Consider the following 22,265-nt stretch of genomic DNA (forward strand, 5'->3'; position numbering starts at 1 on the left):
GTGTAGACAACCAAGGCCAATAACTGAAATCTTACAAGGGACATTAAACTAAAATTTCAATTCTCCATAAATCTTTAATAATACATGTTTAAAAAAAAAAAGAAAATTTATGCTTACCTGATAAATTTGTTTCTTTTTGGATACGATGAGTCCACGGATTTCATCCTTACTTGTGGGATTACGCCTCCTGGTCAACAGGAGGAGGCAAAGAGCACCACAGCAGAGCTGTATATAAAGCTCCTCCCTTCCCTCCCACTCCAGTCATCCGACCAAAGTTAGGAAGAGAAAGGAAAAGCTAAGGTGCAGAGGTGTCTGAAGTTTAACAAAATAAAGACCTGTCTAATAAAAAACAGGGCAGGCCGTGGACTCATCGTATCCAAAAAGAAACAAATTTATCAGGTAAGCATAAATTTTCTTTTCAAGGATACGATGAGTCCACGGATTTCATCCTTACTTGTGGGATACAATACCAAAGCTATAGTACACGGATGAAAACAGGAGAGACAAGACAGGTAACCTAAACTGAAGGCACCACTGCTGGAAGAACCTTTCTCCCAAAAACAGCCTCAGCCGAGGCAAAAGTATCAAATTTGTAAAATTTAGAAAGAGTGTGAAGAGAAGACCAAATTGCAGCCTTGCAAATCTGTTCAACAGAAGCATCATTTTTGAATGCCCATGTAGAATGAGCCGTAATTCTTTCAGGAGGCCGCTGTCCAGCAGTCTCATATGCAAAACGGATGATACTCTTCAGCCATAAAGAAAGAGGTAACCGTAGCTTTCTGACCCCTACGTTTCCCAGAAAAATAACACAATGAAGATGATTGACGAAAATCCTTAGTAGCTTGTAAATAGAACTTTAAAGCACAGACCACATCTAAATTATGTAGTAGACGATTCTTCTGAGAAGGATTAGGACACAAAGATGGAACCACAATTTCCTGATTGATGTTCTTATCTGAAACAACCTTAGGAAGAAACCCAGGTTTAGTACGCAACACCACCTTATCCGCATGAAACATACGATAAGGAGAATTATATTGTAATGCTGAAAGCTCTGATACTCTAGCAGAAGAGATAGCAACCAAAAACAAAAATTTCCAAGATAATATCTCTGATGAAGCGCATGCACGAAACGCGTCAGATAGGAGCTTACCTTGTGTCTCCTGTAGAAGCCTGTTCCTAAATAAACTTTTGAGGATTTACTGCAAGACTCAGCGCTTCTTTTTCCTCATTGTATTTCCAAGATAACTTAATATCTATGGAATGCATAGGTTCAAACGGAACCCCTTGAAGAACTCTAAGAACCAAATTCAAACTCCAAGGAGGAGCAATAGGTCTAAATACAGGCCTGGTTCTAGTCAGAGCCTGACAAAAGGATTGTACATCTGGAACATCTGCCAGACGTTTGTGTAACAAAATAGACAAAGCAGAAATCGGTCCCTTTAGGGAACTAGTGGATAACCCCTTCTCCAATCCTTCTTGAAGAAAAGACAAAATTCTGGGAATCCTTACCCTACTCCATGAGTAACCCTTGGATTCACACCAATAAAGATATTTACGCCATATCTTATGGTAAATCTTCCTAGTAACAGGCTTACGTGCCTGAATTAAAGTATATGACCGAATCAGAAACACCTCGCTTGGACAAAATTAAGCATTCAATCTCCAAGCAGTCAACTGCACATACGCCAGGCTGAAGGACCAAGTTACTGCCAAGGCATCTATCAGTTCGGCCTGGGGATCCCTGGATCTGGACCCGTATCTCTGAAGTTTTGCGTTTTGAAGAGATGCCATAAGGTCCAATTCCGGCCGACCCCATATCCGGATGGAGTTCCCACTCCCCCGGATGAAAGGTCTGTCTGCTTCCCAGTTTTCCACTCCTGGGATGTAAATTGCCGACAGATGACAAGAGTGAGCCTCCGCCCACCGAATTATCCTGGCTACTTCCGACATCGCTAAGGAACTCCTCGTTCCCGCCTGATGGTTGATGTAAGCCACTGTCGTTATGAAAGCGAGCAAACGGAATAATGTCCATTGCCGCTACCATCAGACCGATTACCTCCATGCATTGAGCCACAGACGGACGAGGATTGGACTGAAGGGCTCGGCAGGTGTTCAGAATCTTTAGTTTTCTGACCTCCGTCAGAAAATTTTTCATTGAGAGTCGATTAGAGTTCCCAGAAAAGGAACCCTTGTCTGAGGGACCAACAAACTCTTTTCCAGGTTTACCTTCCACCCGTGGGTTATCAGAAAGGAAAGCACAATTTCGGTATGGGACTTTGCCAGTTGAAATGATGACGCCTGGATCAGTACATCGTCCAGATAAGGTGCCACTGCAATGCCCCGAGGTCTTAGGACCGCCAATAAATACCCCAGAATCTTTGTAAAAATTCTGGGCGCCGTGGCCAGACCAAAAGGGAGGGCCACAAACTGAAAATGTTTGTCCAGAAAGGCAAACCTTAGAAACTTGTGATGATCGCTGTGGATAGGCACATGAAGATTTGCATCCTTTAGATCCACCGTTGTCATAAATTGGCTCTCCTGGATCAATGGAAGAATGGTACGAATAGTTTCCATCTTGAAGGATGGAACTCTGAGGAACTTGTTTAGACACTTAAGATCTAAGATAGGTCTGAAAGTTCTCTCTTTTTTGGGAATTACAAACAGATTTGAATAAAATCCCTGTCCCTGTATTGGAACGGGACAGATTACTCCCATGGAGGAGAGGTCTCTTACACAGCGTAAGAACGCCTCTTTCTTTATCTTGTCTACAGACAATCGAGAAAGAAACCTTCCTCTGGGAGAAGAATTTCTGAACTCCAGTTTGCACCCGAGACACTATATCTATTGCCCAGGGATCCGGAACTTCTCTAATCCAAGCTTGGATGAAGGAGGATAGTCTGCCCCCTACTGGATCGGGGGCCAACCCATCATGCTGACTTGGGTGCCGCAACAGGTTTCTTAGACGGTTTTCCCTTGTTCCAAGCCTGGTTGGGTCTCCAGGTAGACTTGGTTTGTGAATAGTTCCCTTCCTGTTTAGACGAAGAGGAAGGGGGGATTCCCTTGAAATTTCGAAAGGAACGGAAATTACTCTGTCAACCTCTCTGTTTGGACTTTTTATCCTGAGGAAGGAGTTGACCCTTGCCTCCCGTGATGTCAGAAATAATTTCCTTCAAGTCAGGTCCAAACAGGGTCTTCCGCTTGTAAGGGATAGGCAAAAGCTTAGACTTGGATGACACATCCGCAGACCAAGATTTCAGCCACAAGGCTCTGCATGCTAAGATGGAAAACCCCAAACTCTTAGCCGCCAATTTTGTAATCTGCAGAGAAGCATCCGTAACAAAAGAATTAGCCAATTTAAGAGCTTTCATTCTATCCTGTATCTCTTCAAAAGAAGTCTCAGTTTAAAGAGATTCTTCCAGAGCATCAAACCAATAAGCAGCCGCACTCCTAACCGTGACAATGCAGGCTGCCGGTTGCAAAAGCAACCCTTGATGAACATAAAGTTTCTTAAGAAGACCCTCTAGTTTCTTATCCATAGGGTCTTTGAAAGCACAACTATCCTCAATAGGGATAGTAGTTCATTTAGCTAAGGTGGAAATAGCTCCTTCCACTCTAGGAACCGCCTGCCAAGAATCCCTGATAGTGTCCGCTATAGGATACATCTTCTTGAAAACTGGAGGAGAGAATGGAATACCTGGCCTCTCCCATTCTTTAGCAATAATCTACGAAGTTCTCTTGGGAACTGGAAAAACATTTGAATAAGAAGGAACTTCTAGATATCTGTCCAACTTACTCAATTTTCCTGGAGGAACTACAATTGAGTCACCAAAACCTCCCTCAACAACATGCGGAGGTGTTCCAGTTTAAACCTGAAAGAAACCACATGCGGTCTTATGCCTTAAAACACGCTCCAGAACCTCAATTGAAAAAAAAAAAAAAAAAAAAATACCCCTACACCAGTCTTACTCCGTAACCAAATCCCCAGCATCAAGCCCACAGTCTACTTGCGCTCTAACAATAAATTGTAATAACATCCATTTTATGTCCTGAGCGATCCTTGTCCAGATCCTCCCCCACCGCATCTTCCCTTGTAGTAAATAGAGAAGTCCACATACGTTAGTGCTGAGCGACAGCATGAACAGTCCCACAGTATCAAGAAGTCTTCTTTCCTTTCTGCCATTCTGTGGAGACATACAGGGTCTCAGTATCTGCAAAGACCATCATGTGAAGGGCAGCACACAGTATGGGAGGTGAAGTGAGAAACTAATCCCACCAGTTCCCAATGCTTTAAAGCCACCTATAGCTCTGCTCCAGAGGCTGACAAGGAATACGGCTACACCCTATAATAAAATAGTACTCACTGGCACCATTTTAAAAAGTAAATTTGTGCTTACCTGATAAATTGATTTCTTCTATGATACGACGAGTCCAAAGATTCATCCTTTACTTGTGGGATATTATCCTCCTGCTAACAGGAAGTGGAAAAGAGCACCACAGCAGAGCTGTCTATACAGCTCCTCCCTTAACCCCAACCCCCAGTCATTCGACCGAAGGTACAGGAAGAAAAAGGAGAAACTAAAAGGTGCAGAGGTGACTGAAGATTTAAATAAAAAAAATAATCTGTCTTAAATTGACAGGGCAGGCCGTGGACTCGTCGTATCAGAAGAAATCAATTTATCAGGAAAGCATAAATTTACTTTTCTTCTATAAGATACGACGAGTCCACGGATTCATCCTTTACTTGTGGGATACAATACCAAAGCTACAGAACACGGATGAACGGGATGGACAAGACAGATGGCTAAGCAGAAGGCACCACTGCTTGAAGAACTTTTCTCCCAAAAATAGCCTCCGAAGAAGCAAAAGTATCAAATTTGGAAAATTTGGAAAAGGTATGAAGAGAAGACCAAGTCGCAGCCTTACAAAACAGAAGCATCATTTTTAAAAGCCCATGTGGAACCCACCGCTCTAGTAGAGTGAGCTGTAATTCTCTCAGGAGGCTGCTGTCCAGCCGTCTCGTATGCCAAACGGATGATGCTTTTCAGCAAAAAGAAAGAGGTAGCCGTAGCTTTTTTACCTCAACTTTTTCCAGAATAGACAACAAACAGAGAAGATGTTTGACGGAAATCTTTGGTCGCTTGCAAGTAAAACTTCAAAGCACGAACCACGTCCAAGTTGTGCAACAGACGCTCCTTCTTAGAGGAAGGATTAGGACACAGGGAAGGAACAACAATTTCCTGATTAATATTCTTATTAGTAACAACCTTAGGAAGGAATCCAGGTTTGGTACGCAAAACCACCTTATCAGAATGAAAAACAAGATAAGGCGAGTCGCATTGCAATGCAGATAGTTCAGAAACTCTTAGAGCCGAAGAGATAGCAACTAAAAACAGAACTTTCCAAGATAGAAGCTTAATATCTATGGTAGGCATAGGTTCAAACGGAACCCCTTGAAGAACTTTAAGAACTAAATTCAAACTCCATGGCGGAGCAACAGATTTAAACACAGGCTAAAACGACTGAACGTCTGGAACATCTGCCAGACGCTTGTGCAGTAAAATAGATAAAGCAGATATCTGTCCTTTTAGGGAACTAGCTGATAACACCACCTCCAATCCTTCTTGGAGAAAGGACACAATCCTAGGAATCCTGATCTTACTCCATGAGTAGCCTTTGGATTTACACCAATAAAGATATTTACGCCATATCTTATGATAAATTTTCCTAGTGACAGGCTTTCGAGCCTGAATCAAGGTATCTATGACCGACTCAGAGAAACCCCGCTTGGATAAAATCAAGCGTTCAATCTCCAGGCAGTCAGCCGCAGAGAAACTAGATTTGGATGCTGGAACGGACCTTGAATCAGAAGGTCCTGTCTCAGTAGCAGAGTCCATGGTGGAAGAGATGACATGTCCACCAGGTCTGCATACCAAGTCCTGCGTGGCCACGCAGGTGCAATCAAAATCACTGAAGCTCTCTCCTGTTTGATTCTGGCAATCAAACGAGGAAGGAGAGGAAATGGTGGAAACACATAAGCCAGGTTGAACGACCAGGGTACAGCTAGAGCATCAATCAGTACTGCCTGAGGATCCCTTGACCTGGACCCGTAACAAGGAAGTTTGGCGTTCTGACGAGATGCCATCAGATCCAATTCTGGTGTGCCCCATTGCTGAATCAATTGTGCAAACACCTCCGGATGGAGTTCCCACTCCCCCGGAAGAAAAGTCTGACAACTTAGAAAATCCGCTTCCCAGTTCTCCACTCCTGGGATATAGATTGCTGATAGATGGCAAGAGTGAGTCTCTGCCCATCAAATTATTTTGGTAACCTCTATCATCGCTAGAGAACTCTTTATTCCCCCCTGATGATTGATATATGCTACAGTTGTCATATTGTCCGACTGGAACCTTATGAATCTGGCCGAAGCCAGCTGAGGCCATGCCTGAAGCGCGTTGAATATCGCTCTCAGTTCTAGAATATTTATCGGGGGGGAGAGCCTCCTCCTGAGTCCACAAACCCTGTGCTTTCAGGGAATTCCAGACTGCACCCCAGCCCAATAGGCTGGCGTCCGTCGTCACTATGACCCACACTGGCCTGCGGAAACACATTCCCTGGGACAGATGATCCTGTGACAACCACCAAAGAAGAGTGTCTCTGGTCTCTTGATCCAGATTTATCTGAGGAGATAAATCTGCATAATCCCCATTCCACTGTTTGAGCATGCATAGCTGCAGTGGTCTGAGATGCAAGCGAGCAAACAGAACTATGTCCATTGCCGCTACCATTAGTCCGATTACCTCCATACACTGAGCCACTGACGGCCGAGGAATGGAATGAAGAGCTCGGCAGGCGGTTAAAATCTTTGATTTCCTGATCTCCCGTCAGAAAAATTTTCATGTCCACCGAATCTATCAGAGTACCCAGGAATGGAACTCTTGTGAGAGGGATAAGTGAACTATTTTTTACGTTCACCTTCCACCCGTGAGATCTTAGAAAAGTCAACACGATGTCCGTGTGAGACTTGGCTTGTTGGTAAGTCGACGCCTGAATTAAGATATCGTCCAGCTAAGGCGCCACTGCTATGCCCCGCGGCCTTAGAACCGCCAGAAGGGACCCTAGCACGTTTATGAAAATTCTGGGAGCTGTGGCCAACCCGAAGGGAAGAGCCACAAACTGGTAATGCTTGTCTAGAAAGGCGAACCTGAGGAACTGGTGATGATCTTTGTGGATAGGGATATGTAGATACGCATCCTTTAAGTCCATGGTGGTCATATATTGACCCTCCTGGATCATTGGTAAAATAGTCCGAATGGTCTCCATCTTGAAAGATGGGACTCTGAGGAATTTGTTTAGGATCTTGAGATCTAAAATTGGTCTGAAGGTTCCCTCTTTTTTGGGAACCACAAACAGATTGGAGTAAAACCCCTGCCCCGTTCTGTTATCGGAACTGGGCGGATCACTCCCATGGTATATAGGTCTTCTAAATCTACACAGTGTAAGAACGCCTTTCTTTTTGTCTGGTTTGCAGACAATTGAGAAAGATGGAGTCTCCCCCTTGGAGGAGAATCTTTGAAATCTAGAAGATACCCCTGGGTTACGATTTCTAAAGCCCAGGAGTCCTGAACGTCTCTTGCCCAAGCCTGAGCAAAGAGAGAAAGTCTGCCACCTAATAGATCCGGTCCCGGATCGGGGGCTACCCCTTCATGCTGTCTTGGTGGCAGCAGCGGGCTTCTTGGCCTGTTTACCTTTGTTCCAAGTCTGGTTAGGTCTCCAGACTGACTTGGATTGAGCAAAATCCCCCTCTTGTTTTGCAGCAGGGGGAGAGGTAGAGGGACCACCTTTGAAGTTTCGAAAGGAACGAAAATTTATTTGGTTTGGTCCTCATCTTATTTGTCCTATCCCGAGGAAGGGCATGGCCTTTCCCTCCAGTGATGTCTGAAATGATCTCTTTCAGTTCAGGCCCGAGTAGGGTCTTACCATTGAAAGGGATGGCTAAAAGCTTAGATTTTGATGACACATCAGCAGAATTGGACTTAAGCCATAACGCTCTATGCGCTAAAATGGCAAAACCTGAATTCTTTGCCGCTAATTTAGCCAGTTGAAAAGCGGCATCTGTAATGAAAGAATTAGCTAGCTTGAGAGCCCTAATTCTATCCAGAATATCATCTAATGGGGTCTCAACCTGAAGAGCCTCCTCCAGAGCCTTGAACCAAAAAGCAGCTACAGTAGTTACAGGAACAATGCACGCTATAGGTTGGAGAAGAAAACCTGGATGAACAAATATTTTCTTTAGGAGACCCTCTAATTTTTTATCCATAGGATCTTTGAAAGCACAACTGTCCTCAATAGGTATAGTTGTACGCTTAGCCAGGGTAGAAATAGCTCCCTCCACCTTAGGGACCGTCTGCCACGAGTCCCGCATGGTGTCTGATATGGGAAACATTTTCTTAAAAGTAGGAGGGGGAGCGAACGGAATACCTGGTCTATCCCACTCCTTAGTAACAATGTCCGAAATCCTCTTAGGGACCGGAAAAACATCAGTGTAGGCAGGAACCTCTAGAAATCTGTCCATTTTACACAATTTATCTGGAACTACAATAGGGTCACAATCATCCAGTCGCTAAAACCTCCCTGAGCAACAAGCGGAGGTGTTCTAGTTTAAATTTAAAAGCCGTCATATCTGAGTATGTCTGAGGGAACATCTTTCCTGAATCAGAAATCTCTCCCTCAGACAGCAAATCCCTCACCCCCAACTCAGAACATTGTGAGGGTACATCGGATATGGCTAATAAAGCGTCAGAGGGCTCAGCGTTTGTTCTCACACCAGACCTACTGCGCGCACCCCCTGCAACCCAGGCAGCTTAGATAAAACCTCTGTGAGGGTAGTATTCATAACTGCGGCCATATCTTGCAGGGTGAAAGAATTAGACGCACTAGAAGTACTTGGCGTCGCTTGTGCGGGCGTTAATGGTTGTGACACTTGGGGAGAATTAGATGGCATAACCCGATTCCCTTCTGACTGAGAAATGAGGCACACATTCTAAGTGGGGGATCCACAATGGCTTCTAAACATATTGAACATTGACTTTCCTCAATGTCAGACATGTTGAACAGTCTAGTAATGACTACAAACAAGCTTGAAAACACTTTATTTAGTGAAAAAATAACAATCTTTAAAAACGGTACTGCGCCTTTAAGAGAAAAAAAGCATACACGTTCTGCAAAACTGCTTTAAAATACACCAATCTTTACAAATTTTTGATATCAGACTCAATTTGTGTAGTTAAGTTTGCCCCACAAGAAAAACAAACATTTAACGCTTTATTTCAAACCGGATTGATAAGGCCTAAATCCGGAAAAAAAACACCCCCAGCACCTCGCCACAGCCCTGCTGTGGCGCCTACCTGCCCTCAGGGATTAGAAAAATAGGGTTAAAGCTTCAATTTGGCCCAAAACTTCCACAAGGGCCCTCCGGAGTTGGAGCTTGCTGCTTGCCAAATGAATACAACTGCGCATCTGAGGCGCAAAAATAGGCCCCGCCCATCTCACTCGATGTCTCAACAGCCTCAAAGAACCGCACCAGAGCGGTTTTAAACTAGCCATGTGGGTTCTGAGACCAAAACAATACGCCAAATGTACCCTCAATAAAGTTGCCAAAAAACGTTATTGTCCAAAAAACGTTAACAGCACTCCTTGTTTACAAAACGTTTGCCCACAAACATTCAAAAACTCAGTGTCAACCATTTTTTAATTAGCCCCTTATGCAAGCTTAGTAATGCCCTTATATAGCTCTTAGGATTACTGCTTACCCATACGCTCATGGGGATACTGTCAGCCTTTCTGAAATACACAGTCTCTCCAGAAAAAATGACTGAACATACCTCACTGCTATATAGCATGAAAACGTTCCTCACACTGAAATTTCTTGTACCCCTCAGCCTTTGTGGGAATTGCTCTGGATCTTAGAGACAAATGCTAAGATCATCATCCTCCAGGCAGAAGTCTTCATCCATCTGCTGCCTGAGAGTAAATAGTACACACCGGTACCATTTAAAACAAAAAACTCTTGCTTGAAGAAATTAAAATCTAATATTTTATCACCTTTCACTTTACCCTTCCTAGTACTTAGAGTAGGAAAAGAGAATGACTGGGGGTGGAGCTAAAGGAGGAGCTATATAGACAGCTCTGCTGTGGTGCTCTTTGCCACTTCCTGTTAGCAGGAGGATAATATCCCACAAGTAAAGGATGAATCCGCGGACTTGTCGTACCTTATAGAAGAAAAGTTTTGTTTATTTTTACTCCTGACTCAATAGTATGTAATTTTATTTATCTAAGCTCTATCATCCAAACCTGTGTGTATAAATATTAAGTAACCTGTCTGAAATAAGCAGAAATTAAGAACATTTCACTGTTTATTTCCACTGTTTTATTGCAGGCATGTCAATTTGATAAAAAATCTAAAACAGCATCTTATAATTTACGGTATGGTTTTCAGCAATTAAACCATTCTAGCCACCTAAGAAATTAAAATGGAGAACACAGAGCACACATTTGCAGAAAGTACACCCCTTGGTGCATCAAATGAGGGACTACAAGTATTTATAGCATGAATTTGGGGTGTGCAGCAATTAATGGAATAAGTTGCATTGCTTAAAAACAATAATTCTAAGCAAAGAGCCATATTCCACTTATTATCACATTGCCTATTTTTGTGATAGCAATACATGTAGCCCCTCATTTGATGCGCCAAGGGGTGTACTTACCAAAAATGTGTACTGTACTTTATTTAATGTATCTTAGTTTCCTAGGTTTCTACAGCTGTCTGATTGCAGACATAACCCATAAAAGTTGAAAGACTATTTCTTTTAGACAATTTCAAGATGCCATGTCTGCAATTAAACAGTTCTAGCCACTTAAAAAAATCAAAATATGGTACACAAAGCACACATTTGTAGAAATTATACCCTTTGGCGCATCAAATGAGGGGCTACATGTATCTGTAGCACATAATTGAGGTGCGCAATTATTAATGGAATATGGTGCTTTACATAAAAAAATATATATTTTTTTAGCAAAGAGCCATATTTCACCTATTATTACATTGTCTATTTTTGTGCTAGCAATACATGTGGCGCCTCATTCGATGCGGTTTGGTGTGTATTTTCTAGAAGTATTTAGTTTATATAAAATATGCATCAGTGAAGGAATCAGAGTCTGAGTTCATAGAGAACGCAGCTGCTTCCTCAGCACTGAGACGCATAGCCATAATTCTCTTTACAAAATAAATAGATATTTTTAAAGGAATTATGTCGCTAGAAAATATATAATTTTTATTGTAAAAAATAAGATTCTTTGCAGTAAAAATACAGAAGTTTTGAAAAATGGAAAGAGCTGCGTAAAGAGGGTGTTTTACCTATCTTCCATGCATGCTAAAAGACTGATTTAAAAAAACAAAAAATTTTTTTTTAGAAATAGCATTCCTATACCATTTATTAATTTGTAACCACATTATCCAAGTCATCATTGGATTACAAATATAATATTGGTCCGTATTGTAAAAGGGAACGCGACATTTCTCAGCTAGGTGATCACTGCTGTAACACTTGTTACCACAGTGATTATTTAGCTATAATACTTAAACCGATATCTCTTTTTAAAAAATAAACACGTTTATTTTTATAAAATGTATTGTGGGGGTCTCTAGGCAACCCCAGAGACTTATACCATTGGAAAGGTAGAAATGGTAGGTCTTGGGGGTCTGTAGCTGCTTAGATGCCTGAGATACAGGCATCTAAGCAGCATGCCCCCATCTCCCTATAACTGACAATTGTCAGTTTTAATTAAAGTCGCGCAATGTCACCGCGAGGGGAGCCCCAGCGCCTGTGATTATCCAGGCCAGATTGCCGGGGTAGGAGTGGATTGGGGTCCTCAGACCTCCATCAAGGTGGGGGAGTGCTAGTGACGGCTCTGAGCCATCATTAGTACCCGAGTGGGAAAATTTGCGACGGCTCAGAGGGTCGGTCCTGGGGAGAACACAGGTATTAAAGCCCAAAATGCTCGTCCCAGGGTTAAACTATATATGGTAAGAAAGTGCAAAATGATAAAGTGAACAAACAGAGCACACAAGAAGTAGGAGGGATGAGCTTTGTTATTCCCTAAAAATGTAAATTTTACACTGTATATACTTTGCTAATGCAATAATTTCTTTGACGGTTTTAAAATGTATAATCAAGTATCTGATAAGAGTTCACTGTATTCAAAGCAGCTGCAGTATCACCCTTTCAAATAGGATGGCCTCTCTCCCACACCTACTGTGGGTGATTGCTGCTGCCCCTCGTTTACATAGCTTTTTTATAGCCAACAGTATTGAAACAATGTAAATGGTAGTTTTAACAAGCAAATCAGTTATTTCTAATGTCAAAATTAATATTTTAAACATAAGGGGTCTATCTGTAAACTATTTAATTCACTTTAGCAGGTAAAACAATTGTATTGTACAATCTCACTTTACATACATGCTCTTTAAAAATAAAGTGCCATGTGCAGATACCACCACGTTACACAACTTTCTAGCAATGGTCAGTATTCTATAGCCGTGCAAGAACAAAACGTGTCTGCATACTTACTGCATATGGAAGACCACGGTAACTGTGGCTGCTCTGGGCACCTGCGTGACTCAGTGTTGCATAAGCTGTCTTCCCACTGACAGCTGGGCTAGCTTCCACTGATTCTGGGCTAAAAACAGAAATCTAATTATTCACTTTTTTTACAGCAGTGCAATGTTAGTTTGAAAACTACTGTATTAAAATAAACTAATTTTCATTATTACTGCCCTCTATACCACCAACAAACTGACATGCCAGAAGAAAAAATATTAAAGGGACAGTCAACACCAGAATTTTTGTTGTTTTAAAATCCCTTAATTACCTATACCCCAGTTTTGCATAACCAACAGTTATAATTATACAAATTTTACCTCTATGATTACCTTGTACCTAAGCCTCTGCAGACTGACCCCTTATTTCCGTTCTTTTGACAGACTTGCATTTTAGCCAATCAGTGCTCACTCCTCTGTAAATTCATGTGCATGAGCTCAATGTTATCTACATGAAACACATGAACTAATGCCCTCTAGTAGTTAAAAACTGTCAAAATGCATTTAGATTAGAGGCGGCCTTGAAGGTCTAATGAATCAGCATATGAACCTCCTAGGTTTAGCTTTAACCCCTTAATGACAACTGACGTACCAGGTACGTCATGCATTAACAATCAGTTAATGACAATGGACGTACCTGGTACGTCAGTTGTCTAACAGAGTGCTGGAAGTGATCACAATCACTTCCAGCAGCTCTGAGGGTATTGCAGTGATGCCTCGATATGGAGGCATCCTGCAATACCCCTTTACAAGACTCCGATGCAGAGAGAGCCACTCTGTGGCCCTCTCTGCACCGGTAGTGATGGTGCCTCTGACCGGTGGGAGGAGGGAGCGTGTGCGCGCGCGTGTACGATGTGCACGTGGGCACACGTGCACATGCGCACATTAGCCACACTGACACCAATGAAAAAGTAAGGGGAAAAAAAGTTATTTTATTTTTTTTATATTTAAAAGGATCTGTGAGGGGGAGGGGGTGGGGGTATTGTGGGGGGCTGCTACACTACAGAAATAATTAAACACAAATAACAGTTATAAATACAATTAAAATAAGTTTGGTTTGTGGGGCCAAACTGGGTACTGGCAGACAGCTGCCAGTACCCAAGATGGCGGTAATTAGGTAGGGGAGAGGGTTAGAGAGCTGGAGGGGGGAATCAGGGAGGTTGGTGCTAAGGCAGGGGTCCATCACAACTAAAATATTTTATAATTTTTATTTAAAAAAAAAAAAATCTTTTATTTAGTACTGGCAGACTTTCTGCCAGTACTTAAGATGGCGGTAACAATTGTGGGGTGGGGGAGGGAAGAGAGCTGTTTGGGAGGGATCAGGGGGTGGGATGTGTCAGGTGGGAGGCTGATCTCTAAAATTAACCCTGCAATCTCCCTACAAGCTACCTAATTTAACCCCTTCACTGCTGGGCATAATTCACGTGTGGTGCGCAGCATCATTTATCGGCCTTCTAATTACCAAAAAGCAACGCCAAAGCCATATAAATCTGCTATTTCTGAACAAAGGGGATCCCAGAGAAGCTTTTACAACAATTTCTGCCATAATTGCACAAGCTGTTTGTAAATAATTTCAGTGAGAAACCTAAAATTGTGAAAAATGTTTTTTTTTTTATTTGCTCGCATTTGGCGGTGAAATGGTGGCATAAAATATACCAAAATGGGCCTAGATCAATACTTGGGGTTGTCTACTACACTACACTAAAGCTAAAATTAACCCTACAAGCTCCCTACAAGCTCCCTAATTAACCCCTTCACTCCTGGGCATAAAACACGTGGGGTGCGCAGTGGCATTTAGCGGCCTTCTAATTACCAAAAAGCAACCACAAAGCCATATAAGTCTGTTATTTCTGAAAAAGGGGATCCCAGAGAAGCATTTACAACCATTTGTGCCATAATTGCAGAAGCTGTTTGTAAATAATTTCAGTGGGAAACCTAAAGTTTGTGACAAAATTTGTGAAAAAGTGAACTTTTTTTTTTTTATCGCATTTGGCGGTGAAATGGTGGCATGAAATATACCAAAATGGGCCTAGATCAATACTTTGGGATGTCTTCTAAAACAAAATATATACATGTCAAGGGATATTCAGATATTCCTGACAGATATCAGTGTCCCAATGTAACTAGCGCTAATTTTGAAAAAAACAAAATTTATGCTTACCTGATAAATTCCTTTCTCCTGTAGTGTGGTCAGTCCACGGGTCATCATTACTTCTGGGATATTAACTCCTCCCCAACAGGAAGTGCAAGAGGATTCACCCAGCAGAGCTGCTATATAGCTCCTCCCCTCTACGTCACCTCCAGTCATTCGACCAAGGACCAACGAGAAAGGAGAAGCCAAAGGGTGTAGTGGTGACTGGAGTATAATTCAAAAAAAATTTTTTACCTGCCATAAAAAACAGGGCGGGCCGTGGACTGACCACACTACAGGAGAAAGGAATTTATCAGGTAAGCATAAATTTAGTTTTCTCCTGTTAAGTGTGGTCAGTCCACGGGTCATCATTACTTCTGGGATACCAATACCAAAGCTAAAGTACACAGATGACAGGAGGGACAGGCAGGCTCTTTATACGGAAGGAACCACTGCCTGAAGAACCTTTCTCCCAAAAACAGCCTCCGAAGAAGCAAAAGTGTCAAATTTGTAAAATTTGGAAAAAGTATGAAGAGAAGACCAAGTTGCAGCCTTGCAAATCTGTTCAACAGAAGCCTCATTCTTAAAGGCCCAAGTGGAAGCCACAGCTCCAGTAGAATGTGCTGTAATTCTTTCAGGAGGCTGCTGTCCAGCAGTCTCATAGGCTAACCGAATTATGCTACGAAGCCAAAAAGAGAGAGAGGTAGCCGAAGCTTTTTGACCTCTCCTCTGACCAGAATAAACGACAAACAGGGAAGACGTTTGTCGAAAATCCTTAGTTGCCTGTAGATAAAATTTCAGGGCACGGACTACATCTAGATTGTGTAGCAGACGTTCCTTCTTCGAAGAAGGATTAGGACACAAAGATGGAACCACAATCTCTTGATTGATATTCCTGTTAGTGACCACCTTAGGTAGGAACCCAGGTTTAGTACGCAGAACTACCTTGTCTGAATGAAAAATCAGATAAGGAGAATCACAATGTAAGGCGGATAACTCAGAGACTCTTCGAGCCGAGGAAATCGCCATTAAAAATAGAACTTTCCAAGATAACACCTACACCGTTACTCTCACACTGCGCTAACTGACCACTGCTGCAGAGCCTAATAGTACCTATAGTGTATTTGGCTGTACTCTACACACTTGACTGATATATATAATTGTAATACAAAATAACGTATACAATAAAATTGGTCTAAGCAAGCTAAACAATAAGCACTTTTAGTTACCTAAATGTACTCTCTGTGCCGTTCCTTATATTAATATCAGTACTGTCTATTGATCTTTACACATACATTTCCGGCAAAAAGCTCTATTGTTTTGAACAGAGATTAACAATAAATAGTGTCAATAATACCTATAGATAACACTGAAAAATAACAATCATAAACACACTATTGTACAACAATTACCAGTGATACCTGAGAATCTAAAAACAAACACAAGGACTTATAACATTAAAAAATGTTACCAATCTCACCTCGATGTCCCCAGGAGTATGGTAAAATCTATAAAGTGTTCTGGTGCCTGGATATGACTCCTCCTGACTCTGTAGCTGAGAGCGGTGCTGCTTTACTGATCGTTGGACGCTGAAGAGCGCCCAAACAACTGGTAGCTGTGAACACAAGAAAAGAACAGAGCGCAACCGCGACTCAAGGTAAAAGTTTTATTACTTATTTGAGCGCTAAAAACACATTGCACTTACAAGAAGTTAGTAATAATTGAGCCTTTGGGTATAATAATCCACTGGACCACTCTCCTCTACATACACCTTCCACGCCGGAAAAGGATATGGCGTCTCCGGGAAGTCCGTAGGTATAAAGCTCAATGCTTCGATGGTAGACGATTAAAAAGTACTTGTAAAAACAATCGGCTACGAAACGCGTAGACCACCTTAAGGGACATTGTTGAAAGACATTATAGCCGATTGTTTTTACAAGTACTTTTTAATCGTCTACCATCGAAGCATTGAGCTTTATACCTACGGACTTCCCGGAGACGCCATATCCTTTTCCGGCGTGGAAGGTGTATGTAGAGGAGAGTGGTCCAGTGGATTATTATACCCAAAGGCTCAATTATTACTAACTTCTTGTAAGTGCAATGTGTTTTTAGCGCTCAAATAAGTAATAAAACTTTTACCTTGAGTCGCGGTTGCGCTCTGTTCTTTTCTTGTGTTTCCAAGATAACAGCTTGATATCAATGAAATGAAGGGGTTCAAACGGAACACCCTGTAAAACATTAAGAACTAAGTTCAAACTCCATGGTGGAGCAACAGTTTTAAACACAGGCTTGATCCTAGCTAAAGCCTGACAAAAGGCTTGAACGTCCGGAACTTCTGACAGACGTTTGTGTAAAAGAATGGACAGAGCTGAAATCTGTCCCTTTAAGGAACTAGCGGATAAACCCTTTTCTAAACCTTCTTGTAGAAAAGACAATATCCTCGGAATCCTAACCTTACTCCATGAGTAACTCTTGGATTCGCACCAATATAAGTATTTGCGCCATATCTTATGGTAAATCTTTCTGGTAACAGGCTTCCTAGCCTGTATTAAGGTATCAATAACTGACTCAGAAAAACCATGTTTTGATAAAATCAAGCGTTCAATTTCCAAGCAGTCAGCTTCAGAGAAATTAGATTTTGATGTTTGAAGGGACCCTGGATCAGAAGGTCCTGTTTCAGAGGTAGAGACCAAGGTGGACAGGATGACATGTCCACTAGATCTGCATACCAAGTCCTGCGTGGCCATGCAGGCGCTATTAGAATCACTGATGCTCTCTCCTGTTTGATTCTGGCAATCAATCGAGGAAGCATCGGGAAGGGTGGAAACACATAAGCCATCCCGAAGGTCCAAGGTGCTGTCAAAGCATCTATCAGAACTGCTCCCGGATCCCTGGATCTGGACCCGTAACGAGGAAGCTTGGCATTCTGTCGAGACGCCATGAGATCTATCTCTGGTTTGCCCCAACGTCGAAGTATTTGGGCAAAGACCTCCGGATGAAGTTCCCACTCCCCCGGATGAAAAGTCTGACGACTTAAGAAATCCGCCTCCCAGTTCTCCACTCCCGGGATGTGGATTGCTGACAGGTGGCAAGAGTGAGAGACTGCCCAGCGAATTATCTTTGATACGTCCATCATTGCTAGGGAGCTCCTTGTCCCTCCCTGATGGTTGATGTAAGCTACAGTCGTGATGTTGTCCGACTGAAACCTGATGAACCCCCGAGTTGTTAACTGGGGCCAAGCCAGAAGGGCATTGAGAACTGCTCTCAATTCCAGAATGTTTATTGGTAGGAGACTCTCCTCCTGATTCCATTGTCCCTGAGCCTTCAGAGAATTCCAGACAGCGCCCCAACCTAGTAGGCTGGCGTCTGTTGTTACAATTGTCCAGTCCGGCCTGCTGAATGGCATCCCCCTGGACAGATGTGGCCGAGAAAGCCACCATAGAAGAGAATTTCTGGTCTCTTGATCCAGATTCAGAGTAGGGGACAAGTCTGAGTAATCCCCATTCCACTGACTTAGCATGCACAATTGCAGCGGTCTGAGATGTAGGCGTGCAAAGGGTACTATGTCCATTGCCGCTACCATTAAGCCGATCACCTCCATGCATTGAGCTACTGACGGGTGTTGAATGGAATGAAGGACACGGCATGCATTTTGAAGCTTTGTTAACCTGTCTTCTGTCAGGTAAATCTTCATTTCTACAGAATCTATAAGAGTCCCCAAGAAGGGAACTCTTGTGAGTGGAAAGAGAGAACTCTTCTTTTCGTTCACCTTCCATCCATGCAACCTTAGAAATGCCAGTACTAACTCTGTATGAGACTTGGCAGTTTGAAAGCTTGAAGCTTGTATCAGAATGTCGTCTAGGTACGGAGCTACAGAAATTCCTCGCGGTCTTAGTACCGCCAGAAGAGCACCCAGAACCTTTGTGAAGATTCTTGGAGCCGTAGCCAATCCGAATGGAAGAGCTACAAACTGGTAATGCCGGTCTAGAAAGGCAAACCTTAGATACCGGTAATGATCTTTGTGAATCGGTATGTGAAGGTAAGCATCCTTTAAATCCACTGTGGTCATGTACTGACCCTTTTGGATCATGGGCAAAATTGTCCGAATAGTTTCCATTTTGAACGATGGAACTCTTAGGAATTTGTTTAGGATCTTTAAATCCAAGATTGGCCTGAAAGTTCCCTCTTTTTTGGGAACCACAAACAGATTTGAGTAAAACCCTTGTCCTTGTTCCGACCGCGGAACCGGATGGATCACTCCCATTAATAAAAGATCTTGTACGCAGCGTAGAAACGCCTCTTTCTTTATTTGGTTTGTTGACAACCTTGACAGATGAAATCTCCCTCTTGGGGGAGAGGATTTGAAGTCCAGAAGGTATCCCTGAGATATGATCTCTAACGCCCAGGGATCCTGGACACCTCTTGCCCAAGCCTGGGCGAAGAGAGAAAGTCTGCCCCCCACTAGATCCGTTCCCGGATCGGGGGCCCTCGATTCATGCTGTCTTAGGGGCAGCAGCAGGTTTCCTGGCCTGCTTGCCCTTGTTCCAGGACTGGTTAGGTCTCCAGCCTTGTCAGTAGCGAGCAACAGCTCCTTCCTGTTTTGGTGCAGAGGAAGTTGATGCTGCTCCTGCTTTGAAATTACGAAAGGAACGAAAATTAGACTGTCTAGCCTTAGGTTTGGCTCTGTCTTGAGGCAGGGCATGGCCTTTACCTCCTGTAATGTCAGCGATAATTTCTTTCAACCCGGGCCCGAATAAGGTCTGCCCTTTGAAAGGAATATTAAGCAATTTAGATTTAGAAGTAACATCAGCTGACCAGGATTTTAGCCACAGTGCTCTGCGCGCCTGAATGGCGAATCCGGAATTCTTAGCCGTAAGTTTAGTTAAATGTACTACGGCATCCGAAATAAATGAGTTAGCTAACTTAAGGGCTTTAAGCTTGTGTGTAATCTCATCTAATGGAGCTGATTCAAGTGTCTCTTCCAGAGACTCAAACCAAAATGCTGCTGCAGCCGTGACAGGCGCAATGCATGCAAGAGGTTGCAATATAAAACCTTGTTGAACAAACATTTTCTTAAGGTAACCCTCTAACTTTTTATCCATTGGATCTGAAAAGGCACAGCTATCCTCCACCGGGATAGTGGTACGCTTCGCTAAAGTAGAAACTGCTCCCTCCACCTTAGGGAGGGTTTGCCATAAGTCCCGTGTGGTGGCGTCTATTGGAAACATCTTTCTAAATATTGGAGGGGGTGAGAACGGCACACCGGGTCTATCCCACTCCTTAGTAACAATTTCAGTAAGTCTCTTAGGTATAGGAAAAACGTCAGTACTCGACGGTACCGCAAAATATTTATCCAACCTACACAATTTCTCTGGTATTGCAACTGTGTTACAATCATTCAGAGCCGCTAACACCTCCCCTAGTAATACACGGAGGTTTTCCAGCTTAAATTTAAAATTTGAAATATCTGAATCCAGTTTGTTTGGATCAGAACCGTCACCCGCAGAATGAAGCTCTCCGTCCTCATGTTCTGCAAATTGTGACGCAGTGTCTGACATGGCCCTAATATTATCAGCGCACTCTGTTCTCACCCCAGAGTGATCACGCTTACCTCTTAGTTCTGGTAATTTAGCCAAAACTTCAGTCATAACAGTAGCCATATCCTGTAATGTGATTTGTAATGGCCGCCCAGATGTACTCGGCGCTACAATATCACGCACCTCCCGAGCGGGAGATGCAGGTACTGACACGTGAGGCGAGTTAGTCGGCATAACTCTCCCCTCGTTGTTTGGTGAAATATGTTCAATTTGTACAGATTGACTTTTATTTAAAGTAGCATCAATGCAGTTAGTACATAAATTTCTATTGGGCTCCACTTTGGCTTTAGCACATATAGCACTGATATCTTCCTCTGAATCAGACATGTTTAACACACTAGCAAATAAACTAGCAACTTGGAAATACTTTTTAAGTAATTTACTATAATATGAAAACGTACTGTGCCTATAAGAAGCACAGAAAAAGTTATGACAGTTGAAAATTGATAAACTGAAAAGTTATAGCATCAAATCTTTGTAAAAAACACACTTTTAGCAAAGGATTGCTCCCATTAGCAAAGGATAACTAACCCTGATAGCAGAAAAAAAATACAGAAATAAACGTTTTTTTATCACAGTCAACTACAATCTCACAGCTCTGCTGTGAGTGATTACCTCCCTCAAAACAAGTTTTGAAGACCCCTGAGTTCTGTAGAGATGAACCGGATCATGCAGGGAAGACAATAAACTTCTGACTGAATTTTTTGATGCGTAGCAAAAGCGCCAAAAAAGGCCCCTCCCCCTCATACACAACAGTGAGAGAGATCAGTAAACTGTCATAAATTAAATAAAAACGACTGCCAAGTGGAAAAAATAGTGCCCAAAACATTTTTTCACCCAGTACCTCAGAAAATTAAACGATTTCACATGCCAGCAAAAAACGTTTAACATAAATAAATTAAGTGTTATTAAAAAGCCTGTTGCTAGTCCCTGCAAATTAGGCTAAAGTCTTATGCATACAGTATAATTCCAGTGAAGTGCCATTCCCCAGAATACTGAAGTGTAAAATATACATACATGACAGCCTGATACCAGTTGCTGCTACTGCATTTAAGGTTGAGTTTACATTATATCGGTATGGCAGAATTTTCTCATCAATTCCATTGTCAGAAAATAATAAGCTGCTACATACCTCTTGCAGATTAATCTGCCCGCTGTCCCCTGATCTGAAGTTTACCTCTCCTCAGATGGCCGAGAAACAGCAATATGATCTTAACTACGCCGGCTAAAATCATAGAAAAAACTCAGGTAGATTCTTCTTCAAATTCTACCAGAGAAGGAATAACACACTCCGGTGCTATTATAAAATAACAAACTTTTGATTGAAGGTATAAAACTAAGTATAATCACCACAGTCCTCTCACACATCCTATCTATTCGTTGGGTGCAAGAGAATAACTGGAGGTGACGTAGAGGGGAGGAGCTATATAGCAGCTCTGCTGGGTGAATCCTCTTGCACTTCCTGTTGGGGAGGAGTTAATATCCCAGAAGTAATGATGACCCGTGGACTGACCACACTTAACAGGAGAAAAGTGGTTTGGAAATAGCAAAGTGCTACTTGTGTTTATTGCCCTATAAATTGCAAAAAAAGCTAAGAACATGTCAACATTGGGTATTTCTAAACTCAGGACAAAATTTAGAAACTATTTAGCATGGGTGTTTTTTGGTGGTTGTAGATGTGTAACAGATTTTGGGGGTCAAAGTTAGAAAAAGTGTGTTTTTTTCCATTTTTTCCTCATATTTTATCTTTTTTTTTTTAGTAAATTATAAGATATGATGAAAATAATGGTATCTTTAGAAAGTCCATTTAATGACGAGAAAAACAGTATATAATATGTGTGGGTACAGTAAACGAGTAAGAGGAAAATTACAGCTAAAC

At 42.3% G+C, this 22,265-nt stretch overlaps 1 protein-coding gene across 5 annotated transcripts in view; it reads right to left on the bottom strand.

Annotated features, from left to right (window-relative positions):
* SETD5 (SET domain containing 5) overlaps positions 1 to 22,265 on the bottom strand; it is a 408,248-nt gene that overhangs the window by 258,975 nt on the left and 127,008 nt on the right. For all 5 annotated transcript variants that reach the window (XM_053720870.1, XM_053720868.1, XM_053720869.1 and 2 more), the window contains exon 4: positions 12,630 to 12,738. In XM_053720870.1, the coding sequence (XP_053576845.1) occupies positions 12,630 to 12,738 (109 nt within the window). The remainder of the gene's footprint in view (positions 1 to 12,629; positions 12,739 to 22,265) is intronic.

This window comes from Bombina bombina, chromosome 7 (genome assembly GCF_027579735.1).
Source record: "Bombina bombina isolate aBomBom1 chromosome 7, aBomBom1.pri, whole genome shotgun sequence".
NCBI classification, from domain to species: domain Eukaryota; kingdom Metazoa; phylum Chordata; class Amphibia; order Anura; family Bombinatoridae; genus Bombina; species Bombina bombina.